Below are 18,620 nucleotides of genomic sequence, written 5' to 3'. Positions count from 1 at the left end.
AACGTGTTTGTATGTTAACAGGACATACTCCAAATATTTCCTGTGTGTACTAAACACAACTAAAATGCATTCGTCCAGAATCGCATGTAGAACCTTTCCAGTTCATTTCTGATGCATCGCACATCCTCCGCCCATTTAAACCACGGGAGGGCGTATGGTCGGCCGCAGCTGCGTATGCGCGAGCCGATTGGAAATTGTACGGGTACCTTTTGAAGTAACGACGTGGAAGGAATATCTTGCTGTGGATGGTGAACTTGGTTCAGTTTGCTGTTAGTTAGTCACCGAATAACTTTACATTGAAACGAGTAACTTTGCGGTGGAATTAAAATAGTTATGTGTAACTAGCAGTATGAGACTAATAGTTTTCCGGGCGAAGACGCGAGCATTATTGTGTAGTTCTGCATAGTGAATAAATTAGTTGGCTAGCTAGCAAGTTGTAGCAGTGTATTGCTGATTCTTTCTTTACGACTGCTGCTAACATTAGATAACTTGCTAGCACACCTGTACTGGCTAGGTAGTTACCTGTCATAACACTGTGTAAAAAATGATATTTTGCGTACTCTCTTCCTAACTGGCTAATTATTCATTTGGAGGTTACCAGCGAGGCAGCTGGCTAGCGGTATGGGTTAGATAGCTACCATTGGGATACCGGAGAAAGACTGGCTTTAGCCAACGTTAGCTTGCGTACCTGTTATATAAATTGGGATGCAAGCAACACCCAGCCGAGGTAATATACATGGTACTTTAGTAACCATGTTAGCCAGCTAGACAACTACGCAAAAAAGACGTGTCACTTGTTGGCTAATGATTGACAGGGCGCCGGCGAACTCGAAGGCTTAACGCAGCAGGTAGTTGGCTAGCTAAGTGGCTAAGGTTTGCTAGCTACCCTGGTCAGGGTTACTGGCTGGTCAGGTACGTTGGTAGTAGCTAGCTACTAGGTCAGTATAATTAAAGGTCAATTAAAACGGACGAGAGTGGGATTTCTGTCTGTCGGTGGCTAACTTAACTTCGTCAAAATGGGTTCGTTATTCCGGAGTGAAGAAATGTGTTTGTCACAGCTGTTCCTGCAGTCCGGTTCGGCTTACGACTGTATCAGTGAACTGGGAGAAATGGGTCTGGTCGAATTCAGAGACGTAAGTATGCGGATACTACACTATTATGGTATTGGCACACACTTTAAAAATGCCAAGCTGATGAGCACTTAATTTCGTATGACGAAAGGTCATAAGACACTGGGCATGTCACACCTATCTGTCGATGTGGGAGAGTACGGTGGAGTTTGATTAGATTGTCTTGATTATTTGTTTTAGCTAGCTAGCGTCAAGGATACAGTAGTTCCTGTACCCCCCCCCCTCCTTTATGAAACTTCTGCTGTCATTGTAACGTTATTGTAATTTCAACTCTTATGGACATTCGTGGTTTTTTTCCGAAATTGTTTGTAGTAGCACCAGGATTCCCCTTTCGATACTTTTGCTAGCGGATGATTGTGACGTCATCGATAATTAGCCTGATAACGTGTATTAGCTAACTTAATGTTAAACTACTAGTCAGCCTACGTTCATAGTTTAAACTTACGGTGGACTAATTGTTTATCCTGAAGGGACATTGTGTCAGAGTCGTTGTTCATTAGCTAGCTAAGTTAGTGTTTTACTTGACAGATCACCGAATCCGACATTGATCTTCTTCAGATGTAGTTGAACTGTGAGGCCCATTAATTTAAGTCAGGAATCCGAAGGCAAGCCAGAGAATAAATTGGTCAAACTGTTACTGCCCAACAATGTTTTACAGGGAAGACTGTAAATCTCCGTTCATTGAAATGATGCAACACATGTATAGTTCAAACCAGTAACTTCAAATTTAGGGCTTCATTCTTTAACCCCCCCCCCCGAAGGTTAATAAAATACCAGTGTGTTGACCATGTTGTGAGGAAGTGTATCATGACGTTTTTGAAGACCGTAAACCATGCAGCTTGTTTGAACATATTATGTAAAAAGGAGTACAAATTAAACATTAATCATTTTCTGTGTGTGTGTGTGTGTGTGTGTGTGTAGTGAGCTTGTGTGCGCGTTGATGCATGAGCCTGCTTGGAAATGTTACTTGCAGACTACAGCCGGCAGTATTGATCGGTTTGCAACAAATACTGAAAATTAGGAGCACTCTCTCTCTCTGTTTGACTTTGCCATGCCTGCGGTCACACAGGGCGTCACAGCTGTGGAGGTGCTCTGTCCAAACTGGGGAACCTAACATAGCCCTGTGAAGCCTGCACATGGGTGTGTCGTTGCACGGAGGAAGTGAATGCTAGCGCTTAGCACGCTGGCCAACTGACGCACTGTTCGCCACTGTGCGTTTTCAGTGCGTTTCTCTGTCTCCTCCTTCCAGCTCAACCCCTCCGTCAACTCCTTCCAGCGCAAGTTTGTCAGCGAGATCAAGAGGTGCGACGAAATGGAGAGGATTCTGGGTAAGGCCTAGCTCATTCCGTCAAAGGTTGAAGTGCGTTCTGGGTACGGGCCTGGGTATTGCCATCAGAGCTTGAAGTGCTTTCTTTGTACGGGCTAGCTATTTCCATCAGAGCTTGAAGTGAATTCTGGGTAAGGCCTAGGTATTTCCATCAGAGCTTGAAGTGCATTCTGGGTAAGACCTGGCTATTTCCATCAAAGCTTGAAGTGCATCCTTTGAAGCACTACTGTGGATATTAGGCACTGCATGGTATGAGTGAAACATACAGAAACACAAATCTCCTCTGCCCTTGTAATATTGGTATGGCTGTAAATGAAGCCAGTAGTACATACCAAGACTCTGACTGTGTTCTACTCATCCATAGTCTTTCTCAAGACAATCGTCATCCATTTGTTTAAATGGCACCTTCCGTCCAAGCTGTGAGTCATTTCTTTCACTGCTCTACTTGTTGTTGTCACAAGTTTAAAACTGAGAGACGAAGTGAGCTCACTTCCTGAAAGCAGAAGTAACTTGTCTAGTATTTCTAGGGGCAGCCTGAATGTGCTTATGGTCTTATGGTCTCCACTTTGAGGATAAATATTTTTGCACTAAAAGCAATGTCAGAGCAATACAGTTGGGACTCATTAATTAAAGATGCAGGTGGGCTTTCACAGGGACACTTGAGTACATCTCCCACAGCACTACCACCCTGGGGAAACGCACACTGCAGTGTATTGCACTGGTGCGCTGGTGCACTGCCGCACTGCCTCTTCGCCCCTTTCCAACTCTGGCACAATGTGCTTGAACTTAGGCTTAATTGGGGGCCCAAGCTTGGAAATTAAGTCTTTGCTTATGAAGAAAAAAAGGGGGGGGGGGTGGGGGGGAATCTGAGCATGGGCTAGCTTAGGGGAAATTCCAGGTTTTTAATGGAAGTCCCTGCCTGTTAGGGAGGAGGGATTAGTGGGGAGCTGGGTCCCGTTTGACCCCCAGCGTCTGGGGCCACAGGGTCCGTCCGTTCCCGTCGCTAATCAACTGAAGAATTCCGTCTGAAGTCAACCATTCAGGCTCAGTTTGAAGCTGGGGTTTTTTTTTTTTTTTTTTTTTTGGGTATAGTGAGTCTTATTGGGGTGGGGGGGGGGGTGGGCAGAGGCTCACAGGCTGAGGCTGGGGCTGCAAGGGCAGGGTAAGGCTGTGTGTTTACTGGTGCGATAAATGCCTATCATGTGGGCACTGTGCCTGCCTACCCATCGAAAGGATTGTTCTAGAAAATTATGGTTGCGTCGTTGTTGTTGTTGTTGTTGTTTTTAAGGAGGTCCCGCCTCTGTTACAGGTTATTTGCTTCGGGAAATCAAGAAGGCGGACATCCCACTGCCAGAGGGCGATGTCAACCCAGTCGCCCCTCTGCCCAAACACGTCATGTTGATAATGGTGGGTGGTGACTGTGTCCCGTTTGTTTCATGTTACTTACTGGTATAGCTGCTTTATTTCAAAGGTCTTGTCAGTTTTTTTATCGTATTGACATTCATGGTGCAAGTGAAGTTATATTTTAATTCACTATTATTATTATTTTTTAAAAAGTTGTGTAGATGGTATAATGTATTCTGTTGATGCAGTTTCTCATAATGCCATTTGTGGGTGTGAATTTAGAAAATGGCAGTGCCTACCAATCAAAAATCATTTAGCTAGACTTGTTGGAATCAAAAAAAAAAATCCCTGTGTCTGGCCAAAGCTAAACACGCCGGATTCTAATTGGGCCGGAACACTCTGTGCGGTCGGCCTCAGCCAATCACGGTTTGCGATACTGGAGGGCGGCCCTGACCTGCTGTGTTGTGGGTGCTCAGGAGCAGCTGCAGAGGCTGGAGGTGGAGCTGAGTGAGGTCACGCGGAACAAGGAGAAGCTGCAGAAGAACCTGCTGGAGCTGACCGAGTACACGCACATGCTGCGCATCACGCGGAACTTTGTGCACCGCGGTGCGGAGGTGGGTCCCCCGCCACGGGCCCCCAGGCCCAGCCCCAGGCCCGCATGCACCCCTGAACCCTGCCCTAAACCACACCAGGGTCCCCCTCATGCAGGCCCGCGCGCACCCCTGGACCCTGACAAAAACAACACCAGGGTCCCCTCTTACCTGGCCCCTCACTACAGGCCCACGCGTACCCCTGTACCCTGACCTAAACTACACCAGGGTCCCCCGGTACCTGACCCCTCACTACAGGCCCACGCGCACCCCTGTACCCTGACCTAAACTACGCCAGGGTCCCCCGGTACCTGACCCCTCACACAGACCTGCATGCACTTCTGAGCTTGGCCTGGGACCGCAGAATAAGCAAGTACAGCGCCAGCCAGCGTGTTTTAGGATAAATCCGCTTGTAATTGTCTAGAGAAAATTGTAAAATGTCCCCGCCCCCATCTCGGAACCCTGCCCACAGCTGCCGCTGCGGAGTTCCTTTCCCCGCGGCCGTCTGGTTGGTGCTTTAACGGGGAGTAACGACGCATGCAAACGTCCGCTCCCAGATTTGCGTGCAGACCCAAATGCGCGTCCTTTCTGGAAGGTGGTCACGTGACCGCAGCTCCACGGGCATGCTGTGCTGCTCGGAGCTCTGGGAGCTGAAGAGGCCCGTAATGAAAGGACCTCTGTGAGTGTCACCTGACCCCGCCTCACGGCCCAACAAAGCCAGAAGCGGGGAACTAAAAAAAAGAATCGGCTGAAGCTTCCTCTCTCATTTCCTCTGATAGATTAGGTACGCCCGCAGTTTCTCGTCAAAGCAGAAGCTGGCTTTGAGCTCTGTCCGCTAAATGAACTGGGCGGGGGTTTTGGGAGGAGTTCTCACCCCCCTGTCCTGGCAGGCTCACGCTGTTGCCGGCTGAGCGGTGACGTGCTGGAGGTCTGTCCCTTCCCGCCGCAAACGGCAGAGTCCGTTCCCGCCATCTTGTCCTTGGCGGTGCGGTGGTCTGCGTTGCGTCCTCTCTGGCAGAGCGGGCTGGCGAGATGTGAGATTAGGGAGTGTACGGTCACATGGCGGCCCTGGGCTCGCTCCAGCCCGAGTCCCAGAAGGTCACAACCCCCCCCCCCCCCCCCCCCCCATGAAATGCTTTTCCATGAATGGAAGGCCCAGCTGACCACCCTAAAGTGCTCAGGGATGATTGGGTCTGTTGTTCTGGAAGGAAGTTGAAAGAAAGCACCCCATTGAGACGAAGGCCTGTTTGCACAGCCTGTGTGAGAGCAGCGGGAGCGTTCTCCTGGCTGAGGCCCTGTGGACTAGCACGTCTCTGGCAGTTTGTGTAGACATTTGTGGAGCTGTTGGGTTTTGCAGTGATGGGTGCAGTTTGTGGAGCTGTTGGGTTTTGCAGTGATGGGTGCAGTTTGTGGAGCTGTTGGGTTTTGCAGTGATGGGTGCAGTTTGTGGAGCTGTTTGATTTTGCACTGACGGCGTACGGTTTGTGGGGCCCCTGCGTTTCTACGGTGACGGCGTGCGGTTTTGTAGGGCCCCCTGTGTTTCTACGGTGATGGCGTACGGTTTGTGGGACCCGCGCATTTATACGGTGACGGGGTGTGGTTTTGTAGGGCCCCCTGTGTTTCTACGGTGATGGCGTACGGTTTGTGGGACCCCTGTGTTTCTACGGTGACGGCGTACGGTTTTGTAGGGCCCCCCCCTGTTTCTACGGTGACGGCGGTGTCGTGTTGTTTCTGCTTCTCAGCGGGAGCCCCTGCAGGCGCAGTACGAGGAGTTCCCCTTCCTGGAAAAGGACTCCATGATGGACTACACCAGCATGCAGCGGCTGGGAGCCAAACTCGGGTGTGTAGCCAGCCCCCTCCCGCCAACCCACACATTACTACTTTACTTTAGGACCCGATGAAAGCTAAAACACACCTGGTGCTTTTTAATCTGCTCTGGAAAGAGGCTCACCGTCAGATGTCCCTGCTGTAGTGCGGGAATATTCACCTACGGCTGCATTCAGCAATCCAGGATATTCTGGGAACGAGCCGTGTGGAAAAACAAAGATGGCGGCAGAGTTATAAGCACCCGTTATCGTTTTGGGAGGGATGTGAAGGGAACGGCCTTTGGCCTGGTGTGCGGCGGTTGGGTTGAAGATGAGCTTGCTCCTCAGGTTCATCTCCGGCCTGATCCACCGGGTGAAGATCGAGGCCTTCGAGCGCATGCTGTGGAGGGTGTGCAAGGGCTACACCATCCTCAGCTACGCGGAGATCGACGAGTGTGTGGAGGACCCGGACACGGTGAGTAAGGCACGAGTAAACCCTGCTTATGTAGCCTTCTCTCTCTTAGACTGCACTGCTCATGCTTTCATCTTAGTGGTTGTGTTGGGTTGAGTTGGATTCGGTTGAGTTGGGTTGGGTTGGGTTGGATTGGATTGGGTTGAGTTGTGTTGGGTTGGGTTGTGTTATTTACAAATTGTGCAACTCAGTCACATGGTTCTGGCCTCTGCTCCCACTGGTGATGTCACTTGCACTTTGATCTTATTGGCTGGGTTGGCTTGAGGCCAAAAATAAGCTACTTTGTGACTGTGTCATGATGAGACATGTGTCCTCATAAATGCAGTTTATTCCGGAAGAGAAACAGCGCTGCTATTTTTAGAGATACAGTGTCTCAAAGGCTTGTCAAAAGCTCTTTCTCATGGCATCGACGCCCCTGTTTAAGTCTTCCTCTTTGTCTTCCTCTTCCTCTTCTGCGGTCGCAGGGCGAAATCACCAAGAGCGTGGTGTTCTTGATCTCCTACTGGGGAGACCAGATCGGGCAGAAGGTGAAGAAGATCTGCGACTGGTGAGCGAGGCCGACATCGCACCTGGGAAACGTCACCGGATGACGGGCCTGCCTGTCGACGGACGGAAACCTTCCAGCCGAGTTGACGTTTTTTTTCTTATCTTCTGCAGCTACCACTGTCACCTCTACCCCTACCCCAACAGCAACGAGGAGAGGAAGGATGTGGTCGAAGGCCTCCGGACTCGCATCCAGGACCTGCACACTGTAAGCCCGGCCTGCCTCTGACACGTTGCCAAGCGCTGCTTGTGTAATATCGTGTCCCATTTCTTAGTGTAGCGTGTTTTTTTTGTCCCAGTGCTGTTTTCTTTGAAGTACTGAGCGAAAACGCCACAAATACCAACTGCAGAGCTTTTTTTATGCGCTGTGTGTGTCTGCCTGCCATGTTATGTCGAAATATCCAGTAACCATGGCCGGCCTCAGGAAAAGCGTGGTATCTGGTGATAACAGGTTTAGCAATCAAATCCTCATTGTCTCCACCCCAGCAGCTTTTGTGTGACGTTGTGTGTTTGAGGGGAGCTTGGGGGAGAACCAAGAAGAATGTGAGGGAGAAGTAAAACTGGCAGAAACTTTAGCAACACACACACACTCGCTTGCATATGCACTCACACACGAACAGACACAGATATATCAGTCAATCAATCAATCAGACGTTATTGTATAGCACTTTTCATACCAGTCAAATGTAACACAAAGTGCTTCACACAATACAACAAACCCCCCCCCCACCCCCCGATTCCATACTCAAAGCGATAAATGATTTTGTAAATTAATAAAACACTCAATAATAACACACACACACACACGCACACACACACACCGAGCTGGCCTGGCTCTCCAGGCTATGGGAGGCAGAGGGGGACTGGGTTTGGAGGGTGACTCCCAGCAGTGTGACTCCGGAGGGGGCGAGCGGTGGAGTAGAGGGGGGGGTGGAGAGAGAGAGGAGTCAGAAGATGCGGTCCTCAGGACCCTGAGGGAGCCGTCTCTCTCCCGCCCGCATGCAAAATGGCCACTGCCTGCCGGAGTCATTTGACTGGCCTGTGCTTCTGCACACGAGGGCGCGGGCCGTGCCTGTCAGGCTGTTTCACCTTCGAGGGTGAATCGCATTAATCCGCCAGCACATGATCTTCATGAGGTCTGAGCTGTGGGCGTTTTCTCCCAGACACACACACACACACACACACACACACACACACACACACACACTCACACACTCACACACACACACACACACACACACACACACACACGCCCACACACACACACGCCCACACACGCCCACACACACACACACACACACACACACACACACACACTCACACACTCACACACACACACACACGCACACACACACACACACACACACGCCCACACGCCCACACACACACGCCCCTTTCCTTCCCTCACTATTTCAGTGATTTCCTGTTTTCTTCCCATTAAAAAAGTACTGAAAAATCTGAATGTACAGTTTAAATGAAAACTGGCTACATACATCTCTTGCTATTATTACTATGATTATTACTGTTATTATTACTACTACTGCTACTACTCATTTAGCAGACATGTGCCTACTTTTTGCTTTTGGAAAGACATTTCCTGTGCAATGAAGAACACCTCCCCTCTGCAGTTGTTTTCTGTTCCTGTTATAACATGCCCCCCCCCCCCCCCCCCCCCCCGAATTCCTGGTTCCAGGTCCTCCACAGGACGGAGGACTACCTGAAGCAGGTGCTGAACAAGGCCTCAGAGTCGGTGTACACCTGGGTGATCCAGGTGAAGAAGATGAAGGCCATCTACCACATCCTCAACCTGTGCAGCTTCGACGTCACCAACAAGTGCCTTATCGCCGAGGTGTGGTGTCCCGTCAATGACCTGCCCGCCCTCCGGAGGGCGCTGGAGGAGGGCTCGGTGAGTGAATTACAGGTTCAGGGAGTTAAGAGTCCAACCCGGTATTTTGTTCCAACCGCCTGGATCTGCTAATTAGCACAAGTCCTCAGCCAGGAGGTGGAACTAATCGGTGAAATCAGCTGGGCTGAGTTCATGGGTGGGAGAAACACATGGCAGGACTTTTACTTTCTGACCTCTGAACTTTTCACCTTCTGACCTCTGGACTTACTTTCGACCTCTGGGGGTCGTCACAGATTGTTTAGGTCCTTGAGCTGGGCCTGCTGCTGTGAGCGCTGTGTTGGCGGTCGATAAATCGAGAGTCACCCGCGAACAGCATCATTTAACCTGGCCATCCGCATCCGGAAGCTTCCATCACGCTCCTCTTGTAATTGGGTCATAGTGATTGGCCGAGGGAGAGAGACCGCCATCGATCTCTAAATGAGCGAGTTTGTCGTTTTTAACCTCGTAACCATGTCGATAACCCAGTAACAGGGGTTGTCTGGCCATTAGCGAGAAGGCCTCAGATTGGCCTGGCTGAAAGTCACAGGCTGTAACGCCGTAGCTCGCCCCCTGCTGGTGTACACCTGTGACTGCGGCCACCCCTGCATCCTATCCTACTCTATGTATTACTTTAACTGTTCAGTTTTACTGGCACCTGAGCAGTTAAAGTAACTTCTCTCAGCACTGTTTGTTATTATATTATTCGGGTAATGAGTCTAAGGCCAGTGTTAAATATGCGTAGTCCCCTGATTTCGTTTGATTGACGAGTCTTTTTGAAATCCCCCCCGCCAGAGGAAGAGTGGAGCCACCGTCCCCTCCTTTGTGAACCGCATCCCGAGCGGCGACACCCCGCCCACCCTGATACGGACCAACAAGTTTACGTCCGGCTTCCAGAACATCGTGGAGGCCTACGGGGTGGGCAACTACAGGGAGGTCAACCCAGGTGAGGCCATACAGGGTGCACGTTATACCGGCCTTCTCCCAATTTTACCAGCTCCATACCTCGATGGCTAACACGCTCATCAGATCTTTGTCCAAAAAAAAGGCCCTTGTGTATTCTTTGATTAAATGTCAAGTATTTTGAGGTAAAACGCTCTCTTCTTGCTGGCTGTGATACATTTTGTACCATGTTTAGCTTTTTTATCATGAGACAACACAAGTCTCTTTGGGCGTCTCTTCCTTTGCTTTGATACGGTGCCATAACAGTGTCTGTTCTGTCTGTCTGTCCGTCCGTCCTGCAGCGCCCTACACCATCATCACCTTCCCCTTCCTGTTTGCGGTGATGTTTGGGGACCTGGGCCACGGTGTGATCATGGCGCTCTTCGCCCTGTGGATGGTGCTGTGTGAAAACGACCGCAAGCTCAAGCGCACCAGGAACGAGGTGAGGGGAGGGGAGGGGGGAGGGGAGGGGGAGGGGGAGGGGGAGGGGAGGGGAGGGGAGGGGAGTTAGACCCCCATTTGAAGAGTGCGGTTTCTTAGAACGTTTTCTCCCCAAAGTTCCAAGTCGGTGTTCTGGAGCTCCGCTGCTTTCAGTCACCAGCAGCGATTGTGACATCAGCACTAGAACGCTCAGTTAAGAACATTCTAGTCTCATACTTGTGACCTCACACCTTAAAAGGCTTGAAGCAAAAATAAAAGCTTCTGTCGCCCACAGCATTATTTACATACATTTGCACATCTCATTTACATACCACTTACCAGTTTTATATATTGCCGCTGGTACCAAGGGGAAGGCACCATGGTGGATGCATTGTGTGAAGTTTTACACGTCCACACAGCCAGTAATACATGAGAGGTCTGCTAGTGCCAGATGGTCATGCTATTAAAACCTTCCCAGTTTAGCTGAATGTGTTTTCAGCATCAAAGCTCTTGATGATGATGATCAGTGCAGAATTTGTGGATCTGTTTGCTGAGTAGCTGTTTCTAGTAGAACCTTATCAGCACCTACTTACATGCATGAGTGAACCATTTTATTGAGGTTCAGATTATTATTTCAGCAGTCCGTTTCCCAAAAAAACAAATAAACTGTTTGCAGTTTTTAAGTTGATGAAGTGGAAGTGTTAGGGCAGCAGTGTGGGGTAACGATTAGGAAAACTGCGCTCGTAACGGAAAGGTTGCGGGTTCGATTCCCGGCAGGGGGGCACTGCCCTTGCGTGCTGAAGGCAGGATGGCGAGGCTGAACCGGTGGGCCCGGTTCGCCGCCGCTCCTTCATCATGCGCTCCTTCCTGCGTCCTCTTCTCCCTCAGATCTGGAACACGTTCTTCGAAGGGCGCTACATCATCCTGATGATGGGCCTGTTCTCGGTCTACACGGGACTGATCTACAACGACTGCTTCTCCAAGTCGCTCAACATCTTCGGCTCGGGCTGGAGCGTGAAGGCCATGTTCACCGAGAACCAGTGGACGTGAGTCGCCGCACGGGGGTTTGGGGGTGGGGGGGGGGTGGATGGGCTGTACTGTGGCTGGGGGGCGTGTGCCATTTTAGCTGGGAAGGCCGAGAAAGATCAATCGATTTTTGCTGTTGTTGCCGGGCGACACAATTGAGGTGTTATACGTGTTTTTGTTTTTTGTTGTTTAACAGGGAGAGTACGCTTCGCTCGAATGCTTTCCTTGCCCTCGATCCCAACGTGACCGGCGTGTTCACTGGGCCATACCCCATGGGCATAGACCCGGTGAGACCTTTGTTTCCACGGATACCTGTGCTTTTTTCCCCCCGTTTATCTTGATTTAATGTGTATACTTGCATACTGCGTAATCAGTGTCTGTGTGAAGCACTGAAATGGGCAGAGCAGTGAATTTATTGGTGGTGATGTAGTGTTGATAATGTGGCTGCGTGGACATATTTTTGTTGTTGGATGGTGTGTCCTTAGATGCAGCTTGGATTCAAGGTGCATATGGGGCTCTGGTCAGCCTCTATGTAATAGATGCATTGTCTGCCCATTTACTTCAGCAGCAAGCACATTTGTTGTGCCCACGCAGCCGTTTCTCAGTCCACTGTGGCTGTCAGTATGAGTAGATTTGTATTTGTTACCACGCTGCGATGACGCCTGTCCTCCACTCTAGATTTGGAACTTGGCATCCAATCGTCTGACATTCCTCAACTCCTACAAGATGAAGATGTCCGTCATCGTGGGCATAATTCATATGTCTTTTGGGGTCATCCTGGGCGTCTTCAACCACCTGTGAGTGACCGGGGGCGTTCTCTCTCGCCACAAAGAAACACGAATGGAATAAAACTACATTTCCCAGAATCCCCTCACCTGCCTGTGCCATGTGTGTTTGTTTCCCAGACACTTCAGGAAGAAGTTCAACCTGCTCCTGGTGTTCCTGCCGGAGCTGCTGTTCCTGCTGTGCCTCTTCGGCTACCTGGTCTTCATGATCGTGTACAAGTGGCTGGCCTTCACTGTGCGCGACTCCCAGATGGCCCCCAGCATCCTCATCCACTTCATCAACATGTTCCTCATGCAGGGGGACGCCGTGGCGCCCCTCTACCCGGGCCAGGTGGGTCCCGTGATGCCGGGTGGGTCCCATAATGGTGGGCGGGTCCCGTAAAGTGGAGGGGGCCCACTTTGTATGGTGTGTGGGTCCCGTAATGCTGGGTGGGTCCTGTAATGCTGGGTGGGCCCCATATGCTATGTGGCTCCCGTTATATTTGGTGGGCCCCGTATGGTGAGTGGAGCCCTGTAGGGCGGGTGGGTCCTGTATCCCGCTGCTCTGACCAGGCCCTTTAGAGATTTAGGGTTTCACTTCTGACCAAGGGGCTTCAGTGTCTCCATGACGACGTGAGCTGTGCTTCTCTGTGCTCCTGTCCCACACAGACGGGGTTTCAGGTGTTCCTGGTGGTGATCGCTGTGCTCGCCGTACCTGTGCTGCTGCTGGGTAAACCCGTCTACCTGTACTGGCTGCACCATGGCCACAGCAGCCTGGGGTCCTACCGGGTGAGTGTGTGTGTGTGCGCACGCGTGTTTGAATATGTGTGTGTGTGTGCATGTCTGTGTGTGTGTGTGTGTGTACGTCTGTTTGTCTGTGCACGTTTTCCTGTGTGTGTTATCGCTGGCTCCGTCTGTCTGAGAAACGGTGATTTCAGTTTTTTTTTGTCACCTCATTGCCCGAGTTTGCCGTAGTCAAACTTTGTGTGTCTGAGTTTTCTGCTGCGTGTCGTTGTGTGTTAGTCTTCTCCTGTTTCTCTGGTGTATTAAAAAAAAAAAATGTACTTCTGCTACAAACATCTATCATATCTGTGCATGTTTACTCTCTCCTTTTGTTTCAGTGTGTGAGTGTGTGAGTGTGAGTGTGCGTGTTCATTTCTGCAGCGCGTCCGCTGCCCTGAGTATGCAGTTCGGCCGTGTGTTCTGTGATGTCACTCGCCGCATGCGCACGCATGCGCGCGTGCATGCGTGTTTCTCAGCAGGGCTACGAGCGCGTCCGCCGCAGCAGCGAGGAGGAGCTGTCTCTGATGCGGGCGCATGACATGGAGGAAGGCGGGAGTCACGGCGACCACTCCAACGGCCGGGACGGCCAGGCCGAGGAGGTCAGTGGGTGACATCACCGCCCTTACCCACAATCCCCCTCTCTAACGTTCTCTAATCAGTCGCGTGCACAGCTGTGGCCCATCCACAGTGTCATTTAGGCCCTAAAACCACTGACAGGGCTGCGGACCTTACAATGTGGAAAGAGTTAATTCTGTCTGGCAGTCTGCTGATTGCTCTGTTTGTTTTGTGCGGTGACCAATGGGCTGTCTCGGTTCGTTCTGTGCGGCGACCAATGGGGCATCTCTGTTTGTTCTGTGCGGTGACCAATGGGCTGTCTCGGTTCGTTCTGTGCGGCGACCAATGGGGCATCTCTGTTTGTTCTGTGCGGTGACCAATGGGCTGTCTCGGTTCGTTCTGTGCGGCGACCAATGGGGGTGTCTCTGTCTCGTTCTGTGCTCGTTCAGTTTGACTTCGCGGACCAGTTCCTGCACCAGTCCATCCACACCATAGAGTACTGCCTGGGCTGCATCTCCAACACCGCCTCCTACCTGCGGCTGTGGGCATTGAGCCTGGCGCACGCCCGTGAGTATGCCCCACCCACAGTGCCCGCCAACACGCGCCAGGGCCGGGGGGGGGGCAGGGGGTACCTGTACACTGCTGTTAGCCTCTCTTTGTGATTTATGAAAGCTAGCCTGTGAGCAGGGACCTGCGTTTCACCCATTCGTCAGTCTTTGGGTCAGATTCTGCCACAGTGGGGAGCTTAAGAGCCCGTTGAGTGAAAACCGGCATGCACACGGCCCTCTGGGAGTTGTAGTTTGACAGCCCATTCTTAAAAAGCACCCAGAACTGGTTTTATTTATGGATTCTTTTTATTTAAAATGATTGCTAACTGTTTTCCATGCAGCCTTTCATCGAAACATGAACAGTGAACGAAACCGCTTGGGGGGAAAAAATGTTGATCGAAGTGAATTATGGCTTGAAATTAATTAACTTGTTCTTTAAAATAAATAGTGGGCATTTGAAATTGAACTCCGGGGGGGGTGAGGTGTTTATCTGGGCTTACGCGGTGCACAGTCGATGGCGCAGAGAGATGAGATAAATTATTAGCGGCGCTCAGACCGGCACTCCGGTCGGATTTTCCGCAGGCCGACCCTCTAAGTACCTTTTAGAGGGATTTTCACTGTTAGCTGGAGCTGAGGTTAGGAGTGCGTGGAGAGAGCTCTGGCAGGATTAGCGCATTAGCTGCTAGGTGTTCTGTCTCCTGAGAAGCGCATTTAAGGGGAAGAGTCCTGGTGTTTTGCCGCCTGTGATGAGTGCACTTTCATTAGAGCTGTGTTCTGATTCTTCTGTCTTTCTCTGTCTGTCTGTCTGTGTCTGTCTGTGTCTGTCTGTCTGTGTGTGTGTCTGTCTGTCCATGTCTGTCTGTCTGTGTGTGTCTGTCTGTGTCTTTCTCTGTCTGTCTGTGTGTGTGTCTGTCTGTCTGTCTGTGTGTGTCTGTGTCTGTCTGTCCATGTCTGTCTGTCTGTCTGTGTGTGTGTGTCTGTATGTCTGTCTGTCTGTCCGTCCGCGCGCAGAGCTGTCGGAGGTGCTCTGGGCCATGGTGATGAGGGTGGGTCTTCGGGTGGACACCAGATTCGGGGTGGTGTTCCTGGTGCCGGTGTTCGGCCTGTTCGCCGTCCTCACCGTCTCCATCCTGCTGGTGATGGAGGGCCTGTCTGCCTTCCTGCACGCCCTCAGGCTGCACTGGTGAGTGCTCGACCAATCGCGGTGCTCGGAATCGGCACCGCCCTCCGCAAACGGCCAATAGCCACAGAGTATTCAGAATCAGCCATCTCCCTGCAAACAGCCAATCAGGGTATTTTGAATCAGCCCTCCCTCAGCAAACTACCAATAGACACAGAGTATATAGCATCTACCCTCTCCCAGAAGACACCAATCACAGTATTCAGAATTGACCATCAGCAAACAGCCAATACCCTCCGAGTGTTCAGAATCAGAGCCCTCTCCCAGCAACCAGCCAATCGCAGAGCATTCCGAATCTGTCCCTCCCTCCCTGATTCATAAGGATTCTGACGCTGCGTGCGTTTCCCCTCCCGCTCTCATCGGCTTCCTGTCTCTCTCCCCACAGGGTGGAGTTCCAGAACAAGTTCTACAGCGGCGGCGGGGTCAAGTTCGTGCCCTTCTCCTTCTCCCTGCTCCCCTCCAGCTTCGAGCAGGACGGCCTGCTGTGAGCGGGACATCCTGCGCTCGTCCGCGATTGGACGGCGTGCCGCTGGAGGGAACACCCACCGCCGAGCCAGCCCCTCCGCTCCCCTCCCAGCGCGCTTTACGCTTTATTCAAACTGCCCGTTGCACTGAACTGCCTTATGCGATTGCAACCAAATATCAGCGTATCCAGTGTGACGAGGATTATTCCAAATTCGGTGCCGGTCCTGAGATTTCCAGACTTCTGGGCGCTGAATTGACTGTCAACTGGAGATCGCTTTGTGTGACTTATTTTTTTATTATTATTATTTTTTTTTTTTGGTTCCTTGCTTTATGAGTGTTAAAAATGCAGCATCCTTTCAGGCCTTGCTTTGTAGTTTTAGGAGCTGGAGTCTCTGAAGGAGAAGCGTCTGATTGCTTTACCCGCAATCCGAGACGTGGATCTTGAATTCTAGGGATCCTGTGCCGGCGGGTGCTGTGGCGTTCGTTCGCCGCGGCGGGTGATGGCGCTTGGCACGACCCTCCCGAGCTGAATGTACGCACGTCGACGCGCTCAGATGCTGAATGTAGTTCTGATCACCGGTGGCCTGCTGAACATCGCACTGGTGGGGCGGGGCTTCGCCTCAGCGGTGGCCTTGCACGGACACGCCTTCTTCGTCACGGAAACGCCGGAACGCGGAACACTGAGACCGTTCGGACGGTCGGAATGTTCAGGAGCATGACAACGGCCTCTGCTCCCGCGGCAACTCAGCATCGAGCAAATGCTCTGCCCCTGTGTTGGTAGCCATGGTTATGTGTGCTGCTCAACCGTAGGTTTTTTGGGGACCGAGTTACCCCTCAGGTAGAGGGGCGAAGCGATTATTATAATTTGGTTGGCTGTCCTTCAGTGTTTGCTTTTTACTTCAGTGGGATATATGTAGCTGAGGCTGCTGCAATGCTAAAAGCTATCACAGTTCTGTGATCCTGGCTGGCATCTGACTTAAAGACAACAGGTCATGTGATCAAACGCTGACCGAGTCTTAACTGGGATCCAGGATTGGATGTAACTGAATCTCTGATGCACATTGAATACAGATCAAGCTATTGCTTGTTATTTTTGGTATCATTTCTATTGCTGTGAGTGTTGAAGGAACACTGCACTTGCTTGGTAAGCGATGAAGTGTTCAGTCTGAGTTGTCTTCATTGTCTCTGTGATCACTTGGTAGTTATGATTGGAAGGGACATTGTGGGGCATTGTGGGGGGGGGGGGAGAAGAAGCAAAAAAATGTGACTAACCTGAGCCAAGTGACAATAACCATGTTGGGGAAATGTGAATTGCCAGTTCTAGAAGACATTTGTCGTATAGATGATGGGAGTTTGGTGCATCTGAACCAGGTGGTCTAGAATGTTGCAAAGTAACCTGCAGACCATGCTCCACTAGGGGGAGACATTTCGCTATTTTGTAAACTGTTAAATGGTTGCGTTTCCCAAGGGGGGCGGGGGGGAGGGGGGGTTAGGGGTTCAAATGAGCTTTTATTCTTATTTATTATAATTGATAGATGTGTTATGACATATGTCATGTCATGTAAAAGAAAAAAAAAGAATAATATTGTTTGATTTTATCAATGTGATTCACCTACACTCCATCCCCCCATATAGTTTTCTTACATTCCGATGTTTGTGGGTATGGGTACTTAACTTTGTTTTATTTTTTTCACATTTTCAAAATCCTCATCAATGTAAGTTAATAAAATGAACAAATTGTAACTGCTGGTGACCCCCGGATTATTTAATGGGCGGGTGTTTCTCTTCAGGTGTCAGGTAAGACATGTGACTCATTTGCAATGGAAAGGTGGAATGTGTGAAAATGGGAGAAGCTTGTGCCGATGTCTCCCTCAGGTAACGTGCATTTGCTAATGCACATAATGTAATGCATGCTGGAAATTTTCTTTAACTCCTGTCAATGGGGAAAAGTGATCTTGCATACATTACTGTGCAGAAGTCAGAGAACACCGTTTTGTTTATTCATTTTGATGGAAAGATCTGTTTTTTTTTAAAGTTATAGAACTGACTTAAGCTCTGCCTTTCTCTGTGTACATGATGTATGGGGTCAAAGGTCAAGGCCATTGACCTCAGGGTCCTGACTTCACATGAAAGCGGTTCTGAAGACTTCCTCGTAGAGTGTCCGAGTACTCGCAAAGAGGAAGCGGTCCTTCCGGTTAATTACAGGGCTGAAGGACAAATCGGTTGGTGCTCTTCGGCTACGTGTCATAATTCAGGTTTGCTCTTGTTCCTTTAACGTTCTGTTTCCTTTGCGTAGCTCACGTCTAGCGAACGAATGCAGTGAGTTCAGGTGAGCTTAAAATTCACTTGCGAGAGCAATTTGATTTTTGAGCATTAGAGCAACACAATTCCTACAATGCGTGCGTGTCATTGAGAAAAGGCGACCGTAGGCCATCCCACAATCACCTCAAATCTATTTATCCCGTTTCTGTAGGGTTTAAAACATTTTGTGTGCATCAAATGTTATCAGAACTTACATTTCATTTGTCAGGTCCATACTGCATTGCACGATAAAGCAGTAAATGTGTTCCGTTTCTTAGTTTGCGGTAATACCGTAAAAAGAACTGAATGTGAATCAGCCTAGCCCTGTGGTCTGGTAGGTTTTATTTCCCCTTTGTGACATCATGTTACACCCACTGTCAATTAAGATGTCACACTGAACACAATTCCATATTCGTGTGGCCGGACAGGGTAATCTGATAGCTTGTCTGCTGTGGTTCTCTCCAACAAAAATGAACGCCACATTATACAGATCTGTTTTGATCTTTTATTAAGCGGTTGACGTTTACATGGGGAAAATGACAT

The 18,620-nt window shown here is 50.2% G+C and overlaps 1 protein-coding gene across 2 annotated transcripts; it reads left to right on the top strand.

The window, feature by feature from the left end:
* Window positions 1–117: 117 nt before the first annotated feature.
* atp6v0a2b (ATPase H+ transporting V0 subunit a2b) lies at window positions 118–17,276 on the top strand. 2 transcript variants are annotated; one of them, XM_035379139.1, is made up of 20 exons: window positions 118–1,133; window positions 2,380–2,458; window positions 3,767–3,864; window positions 4,278–4,415; window positions 6,134–6,231; window positions 6,545–6,671; window positions 7,133–7,215; window positions 7,326–7,419; window positions 8,905–9,117; window positions 9,889–10,039; window positions 10,338–10,477; window positions 11,344–11,501; window positions 11,678–11,768; window positions 12,160–12,278; window positions 12,387–12,597; window positions 12,915–13,034; window positions 13,508–13,627; window positions 14,033–14,150; window positions 15,143–15,314; window positions 15,697–17,276. In XM_035379139.1, exons 1-20 carry the CDS (start codon window positions 1,017–1,019, stop codon window positions 15,797–15,799), a joined length of 2,550 nt encoding a protein of 849 aa, XP_035235030.1. In that variant the 5' UTR covers window positions 118–1,016; the 3' UTR covers window positions 15,800–17,276. The 2 variants fall into 2 exon arrangements, with proteins under 2 accessions (XP_035235030.1, XP_035235029.1); XM_035379138.1 differs by having other exon boundaries at window positions 13,505–13,627.
* The last annotated feature ends 1,344 nt before the right edge of the window (window positions 17,277–18,620 follow it).

This window comes from Anguilla anguilla, chromosome 10 (genome assembly GCF_013347855.1).
Source record: "Anguilla anguilla isolate fAngAng1 chromosome 10, fAngAng1.pri, whole genome shotgun sequence".
NCBI lineage: Eukaryota > Metazoa > Chordata > Actinopteri > Anguilliformes > Anguillidae > Anguilla > Anguilla anguilla.
The sequence above is the reverse complement of the archived record's forward strand: the minus strand, read 5'-3'. Positions and strand labels throughout refer to the sequence as shown.

What these genes read in the sequence shown, in the direction of transcription:
- atp6v0a2b (XM_035379138.1), top strand. Translation starts at nt 1,017, where the DNA reads ATGGGTTCGTTATTCCGGAGTGAAGAAATGTGTTTGTCACAGCTGTTC. An exon ending in CGAAATGGAGAGGATTCTGG is followed by an intron (nt 2,459 to 3,766) that starts GTAAGGCCTAGC and finishes CCTCTGTTACAG; the next exon opens with GTTATTTGCTTCGGGAAATC. An exon ending in CTGGGCGTCTTCAACCACCT is followed by an intron (nt 12,279 to 12,386) that starts GTGAGTGACCGG and finishes TTTGTTTCCCAG; the next exon opens with ACACTTCAGGAAGAAGTTCA.